The 19,265-nt window shown below is 34.7% G+C and overlaps 1 protein-coding gene across 6 annotated transcripts in view; it reads left to right on the top strand.

Moving 5' to 3' along the window:
- The window catches only part of Tnip3 (TNFAIP3 interacting protein 3), a 62,916-nt gene extending 43,991 nt beyond the window's left edge, over positions 1-18,925 (top strand). For 5 of the 6 annotated variants that reach the window (XM_087193247.1, XM_021236444.2, XM_087193249.1 and 2 more), the window contains 5 exons: positions 895-1,020; positions 5,556-5,606; positions 6,479-6,577; positions 9,345-9,405; positions 17,546-18,922. In XM_087193247.1, the coding sequence (XP_087049373.1) occupies positions 895-1,020; positions 5,556-5,606; positions 6,479-6,577; positions 9,345-9,405; positions 17,546-17,577 (369 nt within the window). In that variant the 3' untranslated portion in view covers positions 17,578-18,922. Of the gene's footprint in view, positions 1-894; positions 1,021-5,555; positions 5,607-6,478; positions 6,578-9,344; positions 9,406-17,545 lie in introns of all 6 variants that reach the window. The other variant, XM_087193250.1, reaches the window with a different exon arrangement.
- The last annotated feature ends 340 nt before the right edge of the window (positions 18,926-19,265 follow it).

Genomic DNA, 19,265 nt, shown 5'->3' with positions numbered 1-19,265 from the left:
AGACAGCAGTCCAGCCCTGAAGGGCTGGGATGGTGCTCAGTGATTGAACACTTGCCTAGCATGACTGAGACCCTGGGTTCAATCCCTGTGAGGTTTAGATATAAGTAGTAATTTAAATCATGGTCTTAGAGGAAATCTTTTAGAGGAAATCTTTTGTTTTATTTTCTAAGTTTCATTTGTTTTTAGTTCCATACGCTAGTTTCCAAGTCATCACTCAACAACAATAACTAACTGTTTTTCAGTTTGGTCACTTTTCTGGAATGTTTGGAATACTGCTTATGAAGTATTCTGGTAAAATATTTTACAGTGTTTCTTTTTATCACTTACTTCCAGAATTACTCATAGAAGACAAAACTTGTGAATACCTTTAAATAAGCATGCTTTGTTTTTCCACACACATCAGCCTCTTATCTCTGTACTTAACTTAAAATGTATACCTGGAAGTTTTACCATGTCTGTGTTTGGTGGCTTCACTTAACAGCTGTTGCCATTCAGCCATCTTGGAGAACTTCCAGCAGTATTCATACATAAGATCCCAGTGCTGGGGAAGGGGAACTTGCTCTAAAGCAGTGCCACTTAAAATTAGGCAAGGATTTGTCACAAACAGAAGATGCAGCAGAATAGTGGGTGAAGGGAATTCTTTTTAAAACATAGTCATGTTGTTTATTCACTTCTGAATTCCTGATGTGCACTTAGAAGAGGAAAAATTGGAGGACTTCCACTTTGAAAGTGAAAGATAAAATTGTAGTCATGTGTACTTCCCATCCTACTATGAAGAAATAGTCATGAACAGAGATAGGAATGCCTCCTCTTGCAAAGGCTCAGATAGTACTCTTTCTGAAATCATTTAAAAGACCTAAGAGGAAAGTAAGCTAACAAATTAATGTATTTTAGGTCCAAATCTATGAAGAAGACTTCAAAAAGGAGCGCTCAGATCGAGAAAGACTTAGTCAGGAGAAAGAAGAGCTACAGCAGATTAATCAAACTTCTCAATCCCAGTTGAACAGGCTGAGTTCTCAGGTATAAGTCAAAACAAAGTAATCTTTGTCAGACACATGTGGATTTTATTTTTACTTTCTCATTTTAATGTTATTGAAGTCTTTTTAACTTCTGTTAATTGACGTTGGATGTTTTTGAGAGGGCAGCACCTGCTATGAAATCATTCTTGCACAATCTTGTAAAGAAATGAAAACGACTGGAAATTTCTTTTAACTTAAGTATATTAAGGAATTACTCAAGAAATTGGATTCCAAAGTCTTTTATAAAGTACAGTTTGTGATCGTTTTTTCATAATATTTATCTTTGTAGACTGGAGTTGAACTACCTACTACTCAAATACAGTGAAGTGGTTTCTAAATTCTTGTCATTTTCTTTGAAGGGCCATTTGGAATGTTCCTATCTTTTAAAAACATACAGTTTTCTGAATGTCATGTATTTGTCTAGTGAAACTTTAGATGTTTTAGTTTGTTTTCAGATTTAATGTAACTAGAGCAGTTTCAAGGAAGCCAGTTTACTGGAACAGAATATATTAAATGTAATCAAACTAAAATTGAGTGTAATCAGATATATAAAAATTAGGTTCAGGAAGTCACCACGATGTGCAAATACTAATGTTAATGAAGGAAAATGTAGTTAACATGATTTTGACTTAAGGAAATAAAATAAACCACAACATTTTTGATTCACAAAATCATGCGGTGCTTTTCAATAAGGTGGAAATTTGTGTGAGACATGCTATGGTAGTTCTTTAGCTTGAAGATTTTTGGTCTTCAAAAATTTTTTTAAACTATTAATCATCTCTTCTTTCTCATAAAAAGTATATTATAAATTAAATTTAATTCCCTTCCTCATATATTTACAAGGATTAGCTTGAAATTCTTAGTTTTATATGGAAAATTATTGGGCAGAACCATTTCCTTTTTAAGAAATTAGAAGGAACAAAATAAAGGAATAAAAATTAGAAGGATAAAAATATAATTAGATAATTTGCCGAAAATAATTTATGCAACCTAATAAATAATTTATGAAACATGGGTGGGGAAAATGTTTTGATTATTCTTGAAGAATTTGCTCTCTCAATTTTTATTTCTTACATGCAAAGTGGCCTTAACTTGTTTAAAGTTGCCAGTGCACAAATACTAATTTTATTTCTGCTATATTTTAATTTTATTCATTCGACTGTATTAAGTTCAAATTGATGTAAATTGGTGTCTAAGACTGGCTACTGTCTTGACTTTACAGAACTTTTAGTCTAATCAGAAGCACGTATCTATCCACTTAACATTTTAGGTATGATCCACAAGTAATTTTTGTCTGTAAAGTAATTTTCTGTTAATATCAACAAAATAAATATATTTTCTAAGTATGGTATGGCAAAATTATATTTGTAAGTGAAGGACCAATCTTCAGATCTTAGTGATACATTGAATTATAAAAAATTTTCTTTAAAATAATGATAACCCAATAATTTTTTCAAAAATCATTCACTTCAGGAGAAAAAAATAATAAAATTCATAGAGATATAGTAGATTGACTTGATGATCTATGTTATATATATTAACAGCAGAATAAATGCCATGGTACAATAAAAAGAACTGACATTATCTTAGTCAAGTAGCACATTATTAATGTTGTTCAACTGAAGTTTGAATGAATTTTTACGTTAAATTACTCTGGCACTAGTTATATACCAGAGTCTATTCATTTTATCACTTAGGATTTTTTTTTTTCACTTAGGATGTTTTAAGCCAATAACAATGGGTAAGTAGACATTGTGGTGAAGTGAAAGATACTTAGGGTACTTAGAAATAGGAGGAATATAGGGGAAAGTCCCTGCAATCCTGCCTCCTTTGACACTCCATTGGTGGTGTCCAGTCCTTGAGCAATTCATTTGATGTTATGCTTCCTTTTCCTCATCAGTAAAATGAAAAAGACTAAATGATCTCTAGAATGTTCATTAAAACCAAAACAAATTACTTAACCTTGCTCAGTACACTCACCTATGAAATATGGATAAAGATAACCACCACCTCATGTCTTCTCAGCTGTTTTGTCTCTTAAGTGGGGTAGCACAGGGGGTGAGAACCTCTATCAAAACACTTAGCTCAAGGGTCATGGTGGGAACTGCAAAGAGGGCATACATGTCACGAGAACCAGATTAAGCCAGGTGTGGTGCTGCACACCTGTGATCCCAGGACTCAGAAGGCTGAGGCAGGAGGATCATTGAGAGTTCAAGGCCAGTGTGGGCTACATAGTGAGTTCAAGGCCAGCCTGGACTACATAGCGAGACCTTGTCTCAAAAACCAAAAGAAAAAAAGAAGCAGATTAAGTGTAGGGCAACAGCAAGTAGACCCTCCTGTCAGGGCCACCCGTGAGAAGTGTGAATATGGCATTTGCAGAAGGTGAACCATGCCACGGTGATGCTAGCTGTGCTCTGTCCTCTGCTTCACAGAATTATTTAAACTTTTTTTAGTGACCTTTATCCTTTCTCGCTGAAAACTAAGATGTATTATATGTTGTATAAAATGAAAATATCAATTGAGCTAATTAGGGAAACTACATAGGCATTAAAAAGGGTAAAAACAAGCAGTTTTATTATACAAATATAAAACACCAAAAATCCAGATCTTTGATACATATCACACTAAATATATTTTGCCAGCATCAGCTTTAAAGGGTGCCTTACTCAGTTTACCATTAACTTCTTTGTTCTATATACAGATTATATCCAATGTATCATTTTTAAGTAAATAACCTTATTTTAGTTAAAAAAAAACCCCAAATTATGGCTCAAAAGCATTTCATAATTGTAGTCCATCAAAGGGATCATGTTTAGCAGTTCCATTTAGTTGTAAAATTAGTGTGCCACTTTCAGTTCCTTGCAATCTAACTTTGATCTTTTCATTCTGAAAATTATTCTGCCATGTGCTTTGAGGAAATTAAAAAATTGGTCCTTGCAATTAAAATATTCATAATGTACCAAAAAGACATATATAGGCTATCTCTATCATTTGAAAATTCTATATTTGTGAATTTGTCTACTCCCCAAATCATTGTGTGGTGCATTCACAAGCATAAACAGTACAATAGCAAACTTGAATCACCTGACACATGTTCATAGCTGAAGTCAAACAAGGCAGTGTTCTGCCTTCTTATATTCTTTAATTACTGTATGTTTGCAATAAAGAATAGTGATACTTGTTTGGGAAGCTGATACGCGCATATAAAATATCTTGATCATTTTCGATCCCTTTACCCCTTCTTCCTCCCCTGCCCCTCCCCTGATCGACTTGTTTCAGTTCATACACTATAATGTGTCCTTTTTTGGTCTGTTTAGGGCCATGTTTTTGTTTTTTTTGCTTTTGTGTGTGTGTGATTTCACTGTTTAAAATAATCTCATACCTAGTGCTAAAGTGCTGTCTAGGGTTCCTGAAAGTAAGATGGCTGAGATGTGCCATACAGAGTAAACAAGTGTGTTAAGTGAATTTTGTATAGGTACAAGTTATGTGTCTATTGACTATGAGTTTAGCATTAATAAATCAACAATATATATTAAATAACATATCTTTAAACATTAATGCACATAAAACAAGGTTATATACCAATCAGTTGAAAAAAATGTTGTAACTAGAGGCTCACAGGAGCCTAACCTTGAATTTCTCCTGGGAGCACTTGTTCAATGTTTGTGATTACTTTATAGATCATATTTACTACACATATCAAGAATTGATTATACATAGTATATACTGGGCTAAAAAGTCACATAGTAAATATACAAGGTTAAATGAAAGGATGAGGGGAAGAGGGACTAGTTCTGATGGGTGAGACCTGGAAATTATCTTGCAGGACACATGCATGTAACCATACCTTATAGGGATGTAGAACATGGAGTATAGGATTGACAATGGTATGACTATAGAGTCAAAGCAAAGCCACACCTGATACTCTCTCTAGGAGTATCAGGTGTGGAGAAAACCTAGTCTAGGTGACCCTGCTAAGATAAAATTGGGCTTTAAATAGTGAGAAGACAGAAAGCAGAGCAGTGTGACTTTGAACAACTTATTCAGCATCTCATGTCTCAGTGTTCTCATCTATTGAGTGGGGTGATAATATAAAGTACCACATAAGGCCTTTGGGGAGCTTCAAGAATTTACTGTGCATAAAGTATGCAGATCAGTGTCCGCCTTGTATTAACTGTATATACATCTTCTAACCTTATGGTGGAAGCCTTTGAATGTCAGGCTGTCCAATTCTAATTACATTGAGTGATCCACAGAAGGTTTTTCTACATGTGTATCAAGATAAGACCAATCCAAGGCTAAGAATTATAATGGGCTCAACAGATTGGAATAACAATATAAGACTATGCAGCTTTATAAATTTCACTTGAGAATTTTAAGATGGAATCAATGCATATCTTGAGGAAACAAGATGTGATTCTTGGCATGACTGCTATCAATTCCTTCAGAGTAGGTCACTGACACCTGGGTCAAGATTAGTTTTGAAACCAGTGACTTGAACTCTTCCTGATAAACAAATGTTTTTTCCCCTTGTAGATAAAAGCTTATCAAATGGAGAAAGAAAAACTAGAAAAGCAACTAAAACAGGTATGTTACCCTTACCTGTGCCCCATTGTCTTGGTTAAAATGGCAATTTTAAGTTTTACTCACACATTTTCCCCATGTACAATATTTTTCATGGTCCCCATTAAAGCACATTCAAGCTCTGCTACAGATGGCCTAGGAAAACCCATGCTTTTCATTATCCACTAAAATATGAATGGATGGATTGTGCTTGGGAACCACGAAAGCTTTTTAGCCCTAACATTCATGAAAAACATATGCTGTGAAAAGCGTGGTACCAAAAAAGCCAGCCTTAGTGGGTGTTTACTCAAATGAAGATTTCTTCAGAAACCCACCCACACCTGGGAAATACATTTCCTTGGTACTTCTTACAGTTTCTTACACCATTTACTGTGAAAAACTACACCACAGACTTTTGTCTCTTTTTAGAAAATAAAATCTCTTCTTGGGCACTGAATTATTCCATCTTGCTAGTTCTCTAGTAGCTTTAAAAATAAATATTATTTATCTTAATTCATAACTTCCTGCTTAGACCTTAATTATGTCTCTGGCTGGAGTTTAATAAAACTTGCTTTATGGCTCAATGTATAGATTGTGTTTAATGAGGACCCTCTATGAACCTGACTCAGAAACACAGTTAACTGTATGTACTTTTCAAGTGTTTCTAATTTCTTCAAATTGAAGAGTTAATTGTAGTGTAATCTTAGGTAAGATATAGCCTTTAAGCCTCATTGGTATCAATCCCTAGTCCCTATTGACTTTTTTTATTAGTTGGAATTATGGCATAAAAAGCAAAACCTTAGGGTTTAAACCAAACTTTGTTGTAAAAAGCAAGTGTCAGTGTGACTTCCCAATTTCAGCCACTTCCGGTGAACTGACAGCATTGTTCTCCCCAGGTATATCTCCCAAGCTGCAACTGTGGCTTAGTATTCCACCTGCAGGATCTGTGGAAACCAACAGGCCCCGAGGCTGTGCAGGATCAATGGGAGCATCCAGTAAGTAAGAGTTCCCATTTTAGCAATAAGCTCTTGGTTTTCTCTTTTAGTAGAAATTATATGCATCTCTGGAATTTTGGCACATAATATTGTCTATAGAAAGAGTCTCTATTTTGTCTGTCTCCAATTTGCAAAGTTCCAGTGGTCCATGTATACTGTAATTATCCTTGTGGCATTGAATCCATGGGCCACATAGATATGAATAAATTAACTAACAGATAGCAAATTGAGCTATAATTCCTTGAACAAACATAACATTTTGTATGGATCATTTCCAAGGTCATGTTTGACTCTACCCAAAGGATATTTGTATGTATAAAGAGAAGCAAAGAGGATTTAGCAAAACAAAGAAATGAAATGCTTTCTTCAGTTGTATTTATACTGAACTACTGTGAATATCATTGCATATGTGCAAAATAGTTTTTGACATTTTCCAATTGAAAGGACTTTTTTTAAAGACACAAAATAAAGTGACCCACTTAAGTTGTTCTCTATAGCTGTGTGTACCCAGGCAAAATAAAATGAACAGTTGAGCAATTATTTGTGAGTGGAATTGATTTGGACAGTCAACCTGAATAAATCAGACCTGAACCACCCTTCCTTTCTTTCTCAAGAGCAGTATTCCTCCTACCCTTCCCCCAAGATGGGGATGCTGGCCTCTACTCCCCATTTTGCTTACATAGGCAGAACATTTATTTAGGAAAAAATACACATTTTTCTGCATTTTTAAAATTTTCTCAAACAACAATACTCATCCCTTAGATTTTATTACCTATACTTCTAATTACACCAAAAATAGAAGATTTTTAACTGGGATTTTAAAAACTCCACTTATAAAAAACATGATTCTCTGGGTTGCCTGAAACTCTTACATTCCATATCTGAGTGTGACATCAAGCCTGTTTCCCACAGGGGAGATAATGACTCTTTGGGTGGCAGAGACGTCAAGATTTAATGAGCATCTCTTACTTGACCCTGGTATGGCACAGCATTCTGCTGAGAATTTATTTTCTTGCTGTTGCCATTTGCTGGTTGCTTTCCTTCCTCTATTTCCTGTATTCTTTAGCTGTTTTCTGGCTTTTCAGTCCTTATCAGGAACTTTCTGGAATCCTCAACATAGCTATTATTTCTTTAAAAATATTTTTAAAGGATGCAGAAGTAAATTTGATTTGAGCAAAGATTTGAGCAAACAGAAAGAGATGGAAATTTACTTACTTAGCTCCTACAGGTTGAGGAATTGGAGAAATATTGTTGTGAAAGATTAAGCATAAAACTGAGCAGTCATTTAAATTTGTCTAGGAGATAGACTTCCTGTGAAATCTTTATTAATGAAAAAAAGGAAAGAATTCACATAGAATGGCTCACAAAATTTTTCTTTCACTGAGAAAAGGCAAGAAAGTCTAGATCACATAAAATTAACACCAAATAAAGGTCTATCTTAGGAAAAGAATTCCAAGGTATGTATAATAGCCTACATTTAAAAGCAGTATTCCACTCAGCAAAATCTCAGTAACAAAACCTCAAAGTTAATTTAAAAGAATATTTTGTATTGCTTACCTACATCTAAGCCTGAATTAAACCACATACCACACTGTTAGTAAAATTACAGTGTATTTACCTTCTTTTGGCAAGTTTCCTGGAATATAAAAGTGGAGCTCACGTCATTTATCCAATGTGTTATTTGAGACATCTAAAATAAAGAGAAGATAAAAAAACAGAGGTGAGATCATTTCCTCCTCTAGCTCTTTTGTGGGCCCTAAGGAGCTGAGCAGCTAGGTGTCTGAGCTGAGGTGAAGTGGGGTCAGACTATACTGAATGAAGCATTTCTCAATGTCTTGTCAGTTAACCGAACATTTAGACTTCTTGTCATGGTCTGGCAGCCTTAAAAAGTGCTTCCTACTGGCTCATTGTTGTGTTATTTATAGGAGATGATTAAATAATTGGACCAAAGGTCTGTATTCTCTGTGTCTTGTGGGGATGTTGGAAGCAGGGTGAGTACTTGAAATAACAAGACAGACTGGTTTTGTGGGTGGGGAAAGCTAAGATTGCTCCAAGGGGCTAAGCGCCAAGATGGTAGCCTTGGAGCTATCTTGATCATTTAGGTCTAGAACTTATTATTTATTCAATGCAATTTGTTCTTGTTCTCTGATATTCAATATCGAGCTGTTTTTATCTTAATATGTATAAACCTGGAGGAAAATTACAAAAGAAGTCTTTCCTTTAAGTCTAAACTAAGGAATTTAGAGAAGGGTTTCTGCCAAGGAACAGTACAAAGAAAGAAATTTGTCATGCCTCACCATGCTGAACCTCTATACATCATGTTCACATAATAGCTAGACTTCTTCCCTGAGCCATAGAAAACAATAAATTTGTATTGTTTTTCTGGTCTTCTTATTGCCTCCAGTGTAAGGATTTTACAAACAGCATTTGTTGATGGTAAGATGCTTTGTGTTATTTATGGGCTTCAGTAGTGTTTATACTTCTGCAGAAATCCAAAACCACATCTGTCTCAAAAAAAAAAAAAAGAAAGAAAACACTGCAACTGCCAAATCACAGAAATTCTAGCCACACACAGTGAATTGAGGAGTGGGTAGGGAGAGATGGTGGTAAGTCAGTGGGAAAAGGAAGATAGACAACAGGATTAGTAGAAATTACTTGTATGTTGCCTGTTTAATAAAAGCCTCATAGCATAATTATATTTTTAATGTGCCACTATGCTTTGTTTGAAGTTCATATTGTTATAATAATGATTTATTGTTCCACACAGCCAGACTACCAGTGGTATGCTCTTGACCAGCTTCCGCCAGATGTACAACACAAGGCAAATGGTAAGACCACAGCTGTATTGAGCATTCTTTCATGTTTACATTTTAATGGAATCTTTTTAGGGTGTTTACTCAGCATACATTCATTCATACCCGGAAAGGATTTACTGTAAATTTGTGTTGCACACACAACTCTAATTTGATGGACCTGGGGTTAAATTGAACTCCTTAAGACACAGAAAATGTTCAAATGCATAAATGGATAAATCTCAACTCTGGCTTCTGTTCCTATTCCAGTCTCAGAGTCAGAATTCCATCTGGGGTTAGAAATAAAAACTTTAAGCAGAACTGTATTATAACAACAACAACAAACCTTTGTGATTCCACTACAAAGGACAGATGCACATCCACTATTCCAGGTTGAGTTCTCTAGACAGATGTTTTAAATGTCACTGGCAGACAGACAGAGGAAACCAAAGGCTCAGAATTGTGTTCTCTTGTGACTAAATGTCAGACTCCAAGACAGAGCTCTTCTTCATTTAGGCCAGATTTGCCCAGAACATCCACCTCAAATTACACTGGGAAAAACTAAAGTCACCTGTAAAATATTCACAACTGAGAGTACTTTTTGATCTTATTTTTCTTTGGTTTACCATTCTCCTCCTTCTTTCCAGAATCTGCCAAACTTCCTACTACTACTTTCTGCAATCTCATGAGGCCACCCAGGAGTGGGCTGCATAAACTAAGATATAAACAGAATCCCATTTCTGCTGTCATCACTTGTATCCAAAAGTTAGCAATGTTTGTTACATGCTAAAGTCTCCTATGACACACACCTGTGAATCTACCTTGTTAGTCTCCAGGGATTTGAATATTCCTCAAGATGAACTCTACTCTAACTGCAGGTCATATTTGAAGTTTGGTCACATTCAATTCAGAGCTGAGATCATATCATTTTAGTTTTAAATGCAAGGAATCTATTATGATATGGAAGGGGGGAACCAGGATTGTCACATGTTTTGTAGGTTGTGAACTTCACACGTTTAAAAGGTTCTCTTCATTGTAGTCTAATGAAGGAAGCCTCCTGGTGTTGTGCAATGCACATAGCAACAGTGATAATGAGAAAGGCCATAGCTTAGAGAAGAATCTTAGAGAAGAAATATAAAAAGTGAGAATTCTATAAGAAAATATCCAGGTATTTATCAGAGAACTATCAGACTTTCCATTTTCTTTCCTTTCTACTACAAATATAAACTGGTTTTAATGATGTTTTGGGGTCCTAACCATAATGGAAAATATTTATTAGAAAGGCATACTATTAACTAGAATGATTATAGTTTAATGTCTATGTTTTAAAATGCATTATTGTATAATACTTGAATTGCCACCCAATTATAACTTCTAATTTTCTATTGGTCTGAAATGAATATTGAGGGTATTTTCTCCCTGATTTGCAGTTTAGTAGAGATTACAATTATGCAGTAGAAATTTCAGTAATATTATCAGGCCATTTATATATCAATACTGAATTCTGCCTGAACTAATGGTACAGAATCTAATAATTCTATAAAGTAAAAATAAATTGTGCTTCAGAAATTAAATTAAAATGCAAAAATGAAATTTTGTAGTGAGAATTTGAGATCTACTGACTATTGTCTACTTAAGGAAATATAAGCTTTGTGATAAGAATACTGAGTAAGAGTACCTACAAGTATAATGTTACAAGTATTTTTAAAACAACATTTATTTTAATATTCACAGCAATGTTATAAAATAGGATTATTTTACATGTGAGGAAACTGAAGTTTGGAGAATTTAGTAACATACTGAAGGTCCACAGTAAAATTTAGCACTGGGATTGGAGTCTTTAATATTTAGGATTCCAAACCCTGTGCTTTGAAACACATCCTACAGTGCCTTTGAAAACTGACTTCTCTCATTTTATTAAACACTTCAAAAATTGTAGATGTAAAAGTGAGAAAGGGATGATTATCTGACTAACATTTAATCCTCAATAATTTTATTTTACAAACTCATAATATATGCTATTTGTGTTACTCACCTGCCATGTAGTATATCACAGATAAAAGACACATAAGAGTAGGTGTGTAATTAATGCATCTTGCCCTAATCTGTGAATGGGTAGCAATGGTGGAACCTGATAGTGGTGTTGGGATTAGAAACCTGTCTTTCTCCATACCAACACTGCCCTTCAGGTGACTGTGACTTGTCTGCCTCAAAGAAAGAGCCCATCACAAGTAGGGAACCACCAAAGAAAGAAATTCCTTACTCAAAAATCTATCTGGGACTCCTTTTGCTTCTTTTTTGCTCCCTGGCTGCTGGTAATTTACAGCTCAAGCCAGGTCATAAGAATTGGCAATAACTGGAATCACAGTGATTCAAGTGCTATTATTTCACTGCGGTACTGATTCCTGCCATGTTTTAGCTCATTTAATTGGAACATTTTTCATCTGTAGGTTTGTCTCAATTACTCGGAATTCATTTTATAGTAATGATTATTAAGAAATCACAGGTTTACAGTTTTTAATTTTGCAAACAATTTTGAAATGATATCATTATTTTACTATATGACATATTTATCTATTATTCAAGATATATTTCTCATCAATATACCATGTTTTAGGCTGAAAATACCAAAATTAAAACAATAAAGGGAAACATACATGAAAATATTAGAGCTTATATTTGATCATCTATAAACAGAAATTATTTCTCAAAATTAACATTTCTTTCTTCTAATACTCATTTTACTTATATTAAAGAAATGTCCTTTTTTAAAAATGTGAATATTTATTTATTTTTAAATTTTTAAAAATTACCACATAATTATATAAAATTATGAGGTACAGTGTGATAGTTCAGTTCACATTTTATAGCGAGTACTGATCAAATCAGGGTAATTAACATTTCCATCTCCTTATCATTACTATATGTTTGGAGTCTTTGAGGTCTTCTCTTCTAGTTCTTCATAAAATATATAATAGTTTACTGCAAGTTGTAATCATCCTCCTGTGCTGTAGAGCAGTAGAACTTCCTCTTGCTGTGTCTTGATACCCATTATCCAACTTTCCTCTATGCCCCTTCCCTTCATAGCTTCTAGTACTTACTATTCTGCTCTCTTCTACTTTGAGATAAACTTTTTTCATTTTATGGTATTTGTTGTTCTGTGTCTGCCTCATTTCAGTTAACATAATATCCTTCAGTTCTATCCACTTTGCTGCAAATGACAGGATTTCATTTTTCTTAAGGCTTAATAATATTCCATCATGTATGTAGATCACATTTTCTTTGTCTATTCATCTGTTGATTGCTAAGATTGATTCCATATCTTTGCTATTATGGATAGTGTTGCAATAAACATGGAAGACCAGGTATCGCTTTCATACGTTGATTTCATTTCCTTTAGCTATCCTCCTGGAAATGAGCTGCTTAGATCATGTGGTAGTTATGTTAGAAATGTGGATATTTAAGTGAATATTAATTAGTGTTTTGTGTCTAGTAAATCATCTAGTTCTGTTTTGGTAATTTTCCTGATTATTCACAAGTTTACCTTTTGGAACTCTAACAAATGCATCACATCATAGTTTTGTCTTAATATCTTCTGTTATAATTATTTCTCTTGTGACCATTAAGTCTGAAATAGTAGCTCTGTTTTCTATCATTGAATGTTTATAGAGAAGTAGCTTCATGCATTTTAAAAATACAGCAAGTAATGAGTGCTTAAATTTCAATAATACCACTAGGTCTTCTTCTAACACTCCTGGAGCCTGGTGGAAGAATAAACAGAGAGCTGCATATGATATGTGTAATGTTTATGAATCAAGCTTAGAAACTCTTCAAATATAATCTGTCCTTTTATCTTGATAAATATAGTAGAGTAAACTTGGAATGCTCAGTTGCAAAGCCAGCTCTTTGCTAGAACATAGTGGCCTAGGGAGACCTAAGCCTGGGCCTTCTGCTGCCCCCTCCCCTTGTTCCCTCCTTCTCACTGTTTGGGCTCTTGAGTGTAGACTTGAGGATAATCCAGCTGGCACATTCTAGCTTCCTCCTTATACCCTTCACTGCCATGCAAACTGCACCCCTGCACAGACTCAGGCCTCAAGAAAGACCAGTCCGTGTCCTGGAAACAGGGCCAGGGCCATCTGAGCAAGAGACCCATTTGGCTGCCAGAAGCCTATTCTGGAGGGAGAATGTTCATCCCATGAGGAGGGGTTCAGCTGGAGGAGGGCCAGAGCACAGTCCTCTGAAGTACGGGGACCCACTGAAGAATTCCTGGCCAAAGAGTATTGTGTACAACACACAATAGCCCTCTGGTCAGCTAATTCCAATTTTGATCTCAGTAGCTGTCTGTTGTTACTTTAAGGAGTTTGACAGACACAGTGAAAATTGACTCTTCTTTCAAAAAAAAAAAAAAATCAAAGATTTTCAGCAGCTGTTATAGTGGTACAGGGCTATGATCTCAGAATTCTGGGCAGCTGAGGCAGGAAGCTCACAAGTTCAAGCCTATCCTCATTAACTTAATGATTTAGCAAGATCCCGTTTAAAAAAAAAAAAAAAAAAAAGAGCTGAGAATATAACTCAGAACAGAAGTCCTAGGTTTTATTTCCAAAACAGAAGGAAAAAAATGTTTTTAAATGAAGTTTTTAAGGCATTTGAGACTTACTTGGCTTTCTCATTAAAAAGAATGAAATAGCCTTTTAAATTTTATTTTTCTATTTTTATTTTTAATTTTTCTTAGTAACATGTTTCCAGTGCTTAATAATTACATTCATTGTAGGGAATTTAGAAACGTGATTTTACAAAGGACATTTTAATCTCATTTCATGTGTTAACAGAATGGGTTATAAAATGATTTCCATGTTTTCAAAACAGTTATAGCAGAGTAGACTTAGTATAGCCTTGAAAACATGTTTGTTTTTTCTTCTTTGAAATGTAAAACGCGATGATTCCCGAATGCATTGTAGACCAATCCCTTCTACACATTCCAAATTTTTCATATGGTGCAGAGTTGAACTTTATCTAATGAGCTTAAGCTTAATTCTTACTTATTTGGAAGGGCATGAAAGATAAACAGATGAGATTGTGTTATAAACAATAATAATTACTTCTTTACAATACAGATGATCAAAACCCAAATATTGTAATTGGCCTTTACTGATGTCTAATAGTGACAAATTAATTATATCTGAATACAGATTAACTTTGTTTCTTAGAACTGCCATAACATAGTGCTAGAAACTAAGTGACATAAAAGAGCAGAAAGTTATTCCTCACAACTCCGGAGGCAAGAAGTTAGAACTCAAGGTGTTGGCGGGGTTGTGTTCCCTCCGAAGACCTCTGAAGGAGATTCTTTCCTAGCCTTTCTCAGCTCTGGTAGCTCCAGGTAACCCATGGCTTATGGCAGCACAGCTACATTTCCCACCTTCATCTTCACATGATCGTCTTCCCTTGGGTCTGTCTCCAAATTTTTCTTTTCTTGTTAGTTCACCATTCATGTTGGATTAGGGCCCACTCTAATTTAGTATGACTTTATCTTAACCTGATTACATCTGCAAAGACCCTACTGTATTTCAAAACAATTCATATTCATAGGATCCAGGTTTTTAGGATACTCAATATACCTTTGAGGGGAGAGATAATTTAACCTATAACACTAACAATATGCCAGACATAATTTTAGATTCTCTGTGTATGTATAATATCATCATAGTTTTTGGTTAGGACATAGACAAACAGAGGCAGTGTGACTTCAAAGGCCACATCATAGCCACTAAGCAGTACAAACTATCAGTGTTACATATTAAGTAAAATAGAATAGCAACAAGTTTCCAGGTGTTTTATTCAAGTAAATTCTAATGGTCTTGTCTTTAATTAAAACCAATATCTTTATTTTTCAGTTTGTGTCTTTTTATAACTTTTTATATCTCATCACTACAGAAAATTGTCATGTTAGTAAAATGGCTGGATTGGTTGGATATTTTTCATCACTTATCTGTAGGAAAAAAATACAGAAACCACTGTAAATAATAAAAACTACTAATAAGATGTAAGAAACAGGAAATCTAGGATTGTACTTAGCATAATGTTTAATACAGATGGACCAATTATTAAGAGTATTTTTTCTTTTACAAAATGTATTTTTATAAGTATTTTACCAGTGGCTAATATAGAAAATTAGAGACAGATAATAATATGCCTGTTTCAAGATTTTGAAAAGAGAATTTTAGGAGAAATGCTTCCTGATCCATATAATAATGCTGTAAAAGTCAGCTTATCAGTAAGACCAATGACTTTGCTAAGGGAAGATAAAATAAAGTATAAAAGCATACTTATATATATATGTGAATATACAGGTGATGATGTTCCTATTCAAACATGAATTTGTGAGCAAACATTAAACATCCTTATTAATAACTATATATAGACAGAGATGGATAAAGATAGATAGATAGATAGATAGATAGATAGATAGATAGAAAATAGAGTCTAAATGAAAAGATGCACATAATAGATCTAGAATAGTCACAATTTCACAAAGTAAATATTACATTAATTCTATGGGCAAGAATGCAAGACATGTGTTATTGCATCCCAACTGGAAAGGATATTTATTTGCCTAAAGAACATTTATTGCTTCCTGTTCCTCCCTAAGCATCCAAGTGGTAGGAAGGGTGTCCCACAGAGAACAAAGGGCCCTTGGGCACACCCTCCCCTCCTGCTGCCCACTGAGCTTCAGATTCAGCCAGGCCTTGGTGGGAGTCAAGACAGGGCCTCCATCACCAAAGTCTCAGGATCTTTTTCAGATCACTTCAGCACCACACTGTTTAATTTCCACTCTTGTGAACATGAAAGCACAGAATGGAACATGTAATAAATACTCAGGGACAGAAATTGTGAGTGGACTTTTCACTAGCCAGTAAGACAAAACTGCCTCTTCTAGCATAGTGAGCACCTGTGATTCCCTGGTGACCTTTCTTTCCCTCACCTTTGTAAGCTGGACCCAAGCCTTAGAACAGGGGAGGCTTCTACCTTCACTGTATGCGGAACTCTGCAAAACCTATCTTTTGGTTGAAATTTCCATTCTTCCATGAGTTATGTCATGGGCTATAGCCTCTCTCCATCTAAAACACAATGATGATGACCTTGGTTCTAACCTTTTTCACAAAAGCACTGAACAAATAACAAAAGAGTTATTTTTCAAAATATTTAAAAATAAATCCCTGGCAACATTATTGTTAATTGGCTTAGTATTAACTTCAGATTGATAGATCTATGAGTTAAACTTTTGACTTCATTTTTCTTCTTTTTCTCTGTGTGTGTGTGTGTGTGTGTGTGTGTGTGTGTGTGTGTGTCTGTGTGTGTGGGTGTGTGGTCAGAAAGGAAGATTAAGCCCAGGACCTTTCACGTGATAGGCAAGTTCTATGTGGTTGAACTGTGTCTCGACCTTAAATATCTTTTTAGTTTAATGCTCACAAGTAACTTACTGTCTCCCTTTTGGATTTTTTTGTTGTTGTTTTTAACAAATGTAAGTTTGGCATATTTTAATATGATAAATGCAAGGCAGCAAATGTAAAACATGTTTTAAGCTATAATAAAAACACTTTCTTGATATTTTTAATTTTTGTAATTTTTTTTCTGTTGCATGTAAACCTCTTTGATTTTTGTCTTCCTTGTAATATTCATTTGTGGCAATCTATTCTGATCTACATCAGGTTTTTCTTACTAGTCTTCATGATATGCTAACCCAACTTAAGAACAGTGATCTTCTGGATGGCTTTAACAATATATCCAGTGCCATATTTTAACCTTCAGTCTTGTGTTCATTTGGCAAATGATCTTTCTCTGGGGTAAGTGCTGAGTCTAATAGCAATAGAAATGACTGACTTTCATGAGGAAATGCCCAAGCCACTGGAATCCTAGTCAGAATGAAAACATTCTTCTTTGGGCATGATTAGAACTAAGCCACAACTGATTTCACAAAATGGTAAGCATATGTCAATGCTTAAAATAATAACTCTCCATTTCCCACCTCTTGATTTCTCAGTGTAAACTTGTGGGAGTTCATGAATAAAATATCTTTTCTTTTGGGCCAGCATAGAAATTTATGATAGCCCTAATCTTAGAAGAAGAGAAATGAAATTTTAATTTTTAATTTGAAACCTTTTCCTGCTGTTTTTCATAGATTTCTCCTCAGAAAAGAAAGTCAGTCAGTAGGAGCTACACCACAGAGGAGACTGGTGAGCTGAGGATGCGCTTGGCTGAAGGCCTGCTTCATATCCTCATTGCGGCTTGTTTCTGCCACAGTTGATCATCAGTTTCTGCCCCATTATGTGTGCCTGATAGTGTTTCCCCTTGGCGTGGACAGAGGCATGGACAGACTTCTGACAACCAAGATCATCAACCAAGATCGTCAACCAAGATGACCCTGAGGAGCCAGTTATATACAACTAAATACAACTTCCAGTTTCCTCCAAATGGGATTTGACAGCTTGAAACTGTCTTCAACTTACTGCTGTTGGATTGTTGAACTTACCAAAATGATTCCATGATGTCAGCAGCTCAGTTTTTGGCAGAGTGATATTGTATGTTGTATATATTCCAAAGGCAAAACTTTCTGTAGTTCTAAATTTTTTACATTAATTCCATTTTTTCCCTAGGGTCTCAGTTCTTCAGCCATTTTGACTAGATACTGTGTTCATCCTTGGCCTGTATGAAGCTAAAGATAGAACTGAAGAGCTGTATATACTGTACTCCCTAAAATTAAATGAGTGATTCAAACTGAATAAAATAGTAAACTTGAAACTATGCTTTAGACAGATTTAATAAGATGAAAAACTGTGAGTCTATTTCACTTTCAGATGAAATAGATTATGAAAAATAAAGAACATAATCTATTTCATCTGAAAATGAAATGGGAAGGTGATAGCTTTGCTGTGTCCACATATAGTTATAGAAGTAGTGCAGATATATATATATATATATATATACACACACACATACACACACACACATATACAGATCTCTCCCTCTCTATCTCCATATATATATCTATATATAGATATATATACATATATACACACACACATATATATACTGAGTCCTCTAAAAATATATACACACTTCAGGAAAATAAAAACTTTTATAAATATTTTAATACTAAATTTATGGAGACATCCTGAGATTAATACAAGTTACCTTTGTCCTCTAAAATTACACAAGGTGCTCGAACCAGTGGCCATTAGCTTCCAGACATTTATTAGTATGGCCAGCTGCTGCTTGAGTGACCTTTATCATTGAGATTGCTGCACATGCATTGTCAGTTTCTTTTCTATAGGTCAGGAGTGTAGTGGATATTCTGTGATACACAACATCCTCTAGGGTCCCCCATACAAAGGTAACATCATCTGTTTAAAAAATATCATTCTATTTTTCTTTTCCTGAAGTATATATACATTTTTCATGTCTCTCTGTTTCTCCTCTCTCTCTCTCTTCATATATATATATATATATGTAGAGAGAGAGAGACAGTGATTGATTTATGATTAACTCTCTGCTTGTCATTCCTTTGGATTAAACAATTATTAATGAAAAGTATAATTCTGATTTTTTAATACTTTTTTATTAATTATATTGGTATATGTAAGGTATACAATATAATGACATTCATCATTGGAAATTTGCACCTTTACATAATCCATCTTCGTTCTTATTCTTTCCTCATTCCCCTCCCCTCCCCTCAACCCCTCCACCCTCTCTAGCTACAAAGACTTTGTTTCCATTTTTTCATTTTCTCATATTAATTCCATTCCCTTCTTTCTTTTCCCCAACAGCTCCCATTTCCCTTTCCCCTTTGCACCTTTTCTTCCTATTTCACATTATCTATTATACTTTTTAGTCCTTAT

This window comes from Heterocephalus glaber, unplaced genomic scaffold (assembly GCF_053883595.1).
Source record: "Heterocephalus glaber isolate CG9 unplaced genomic scaffold, H.glaber_assembly_v1.0 deba00001586, whole genome shotgun sequence".
Taxonomy (NCBI): Eukaryota; Metazoa; Chordata; class Mammalia; order Rodentia; family Bathyergidae; genus Heterocephalus; species Heterocephalus glaber.
This window is presented reverse-complemented; position numbering and strand designations above follow the sequence as displayed.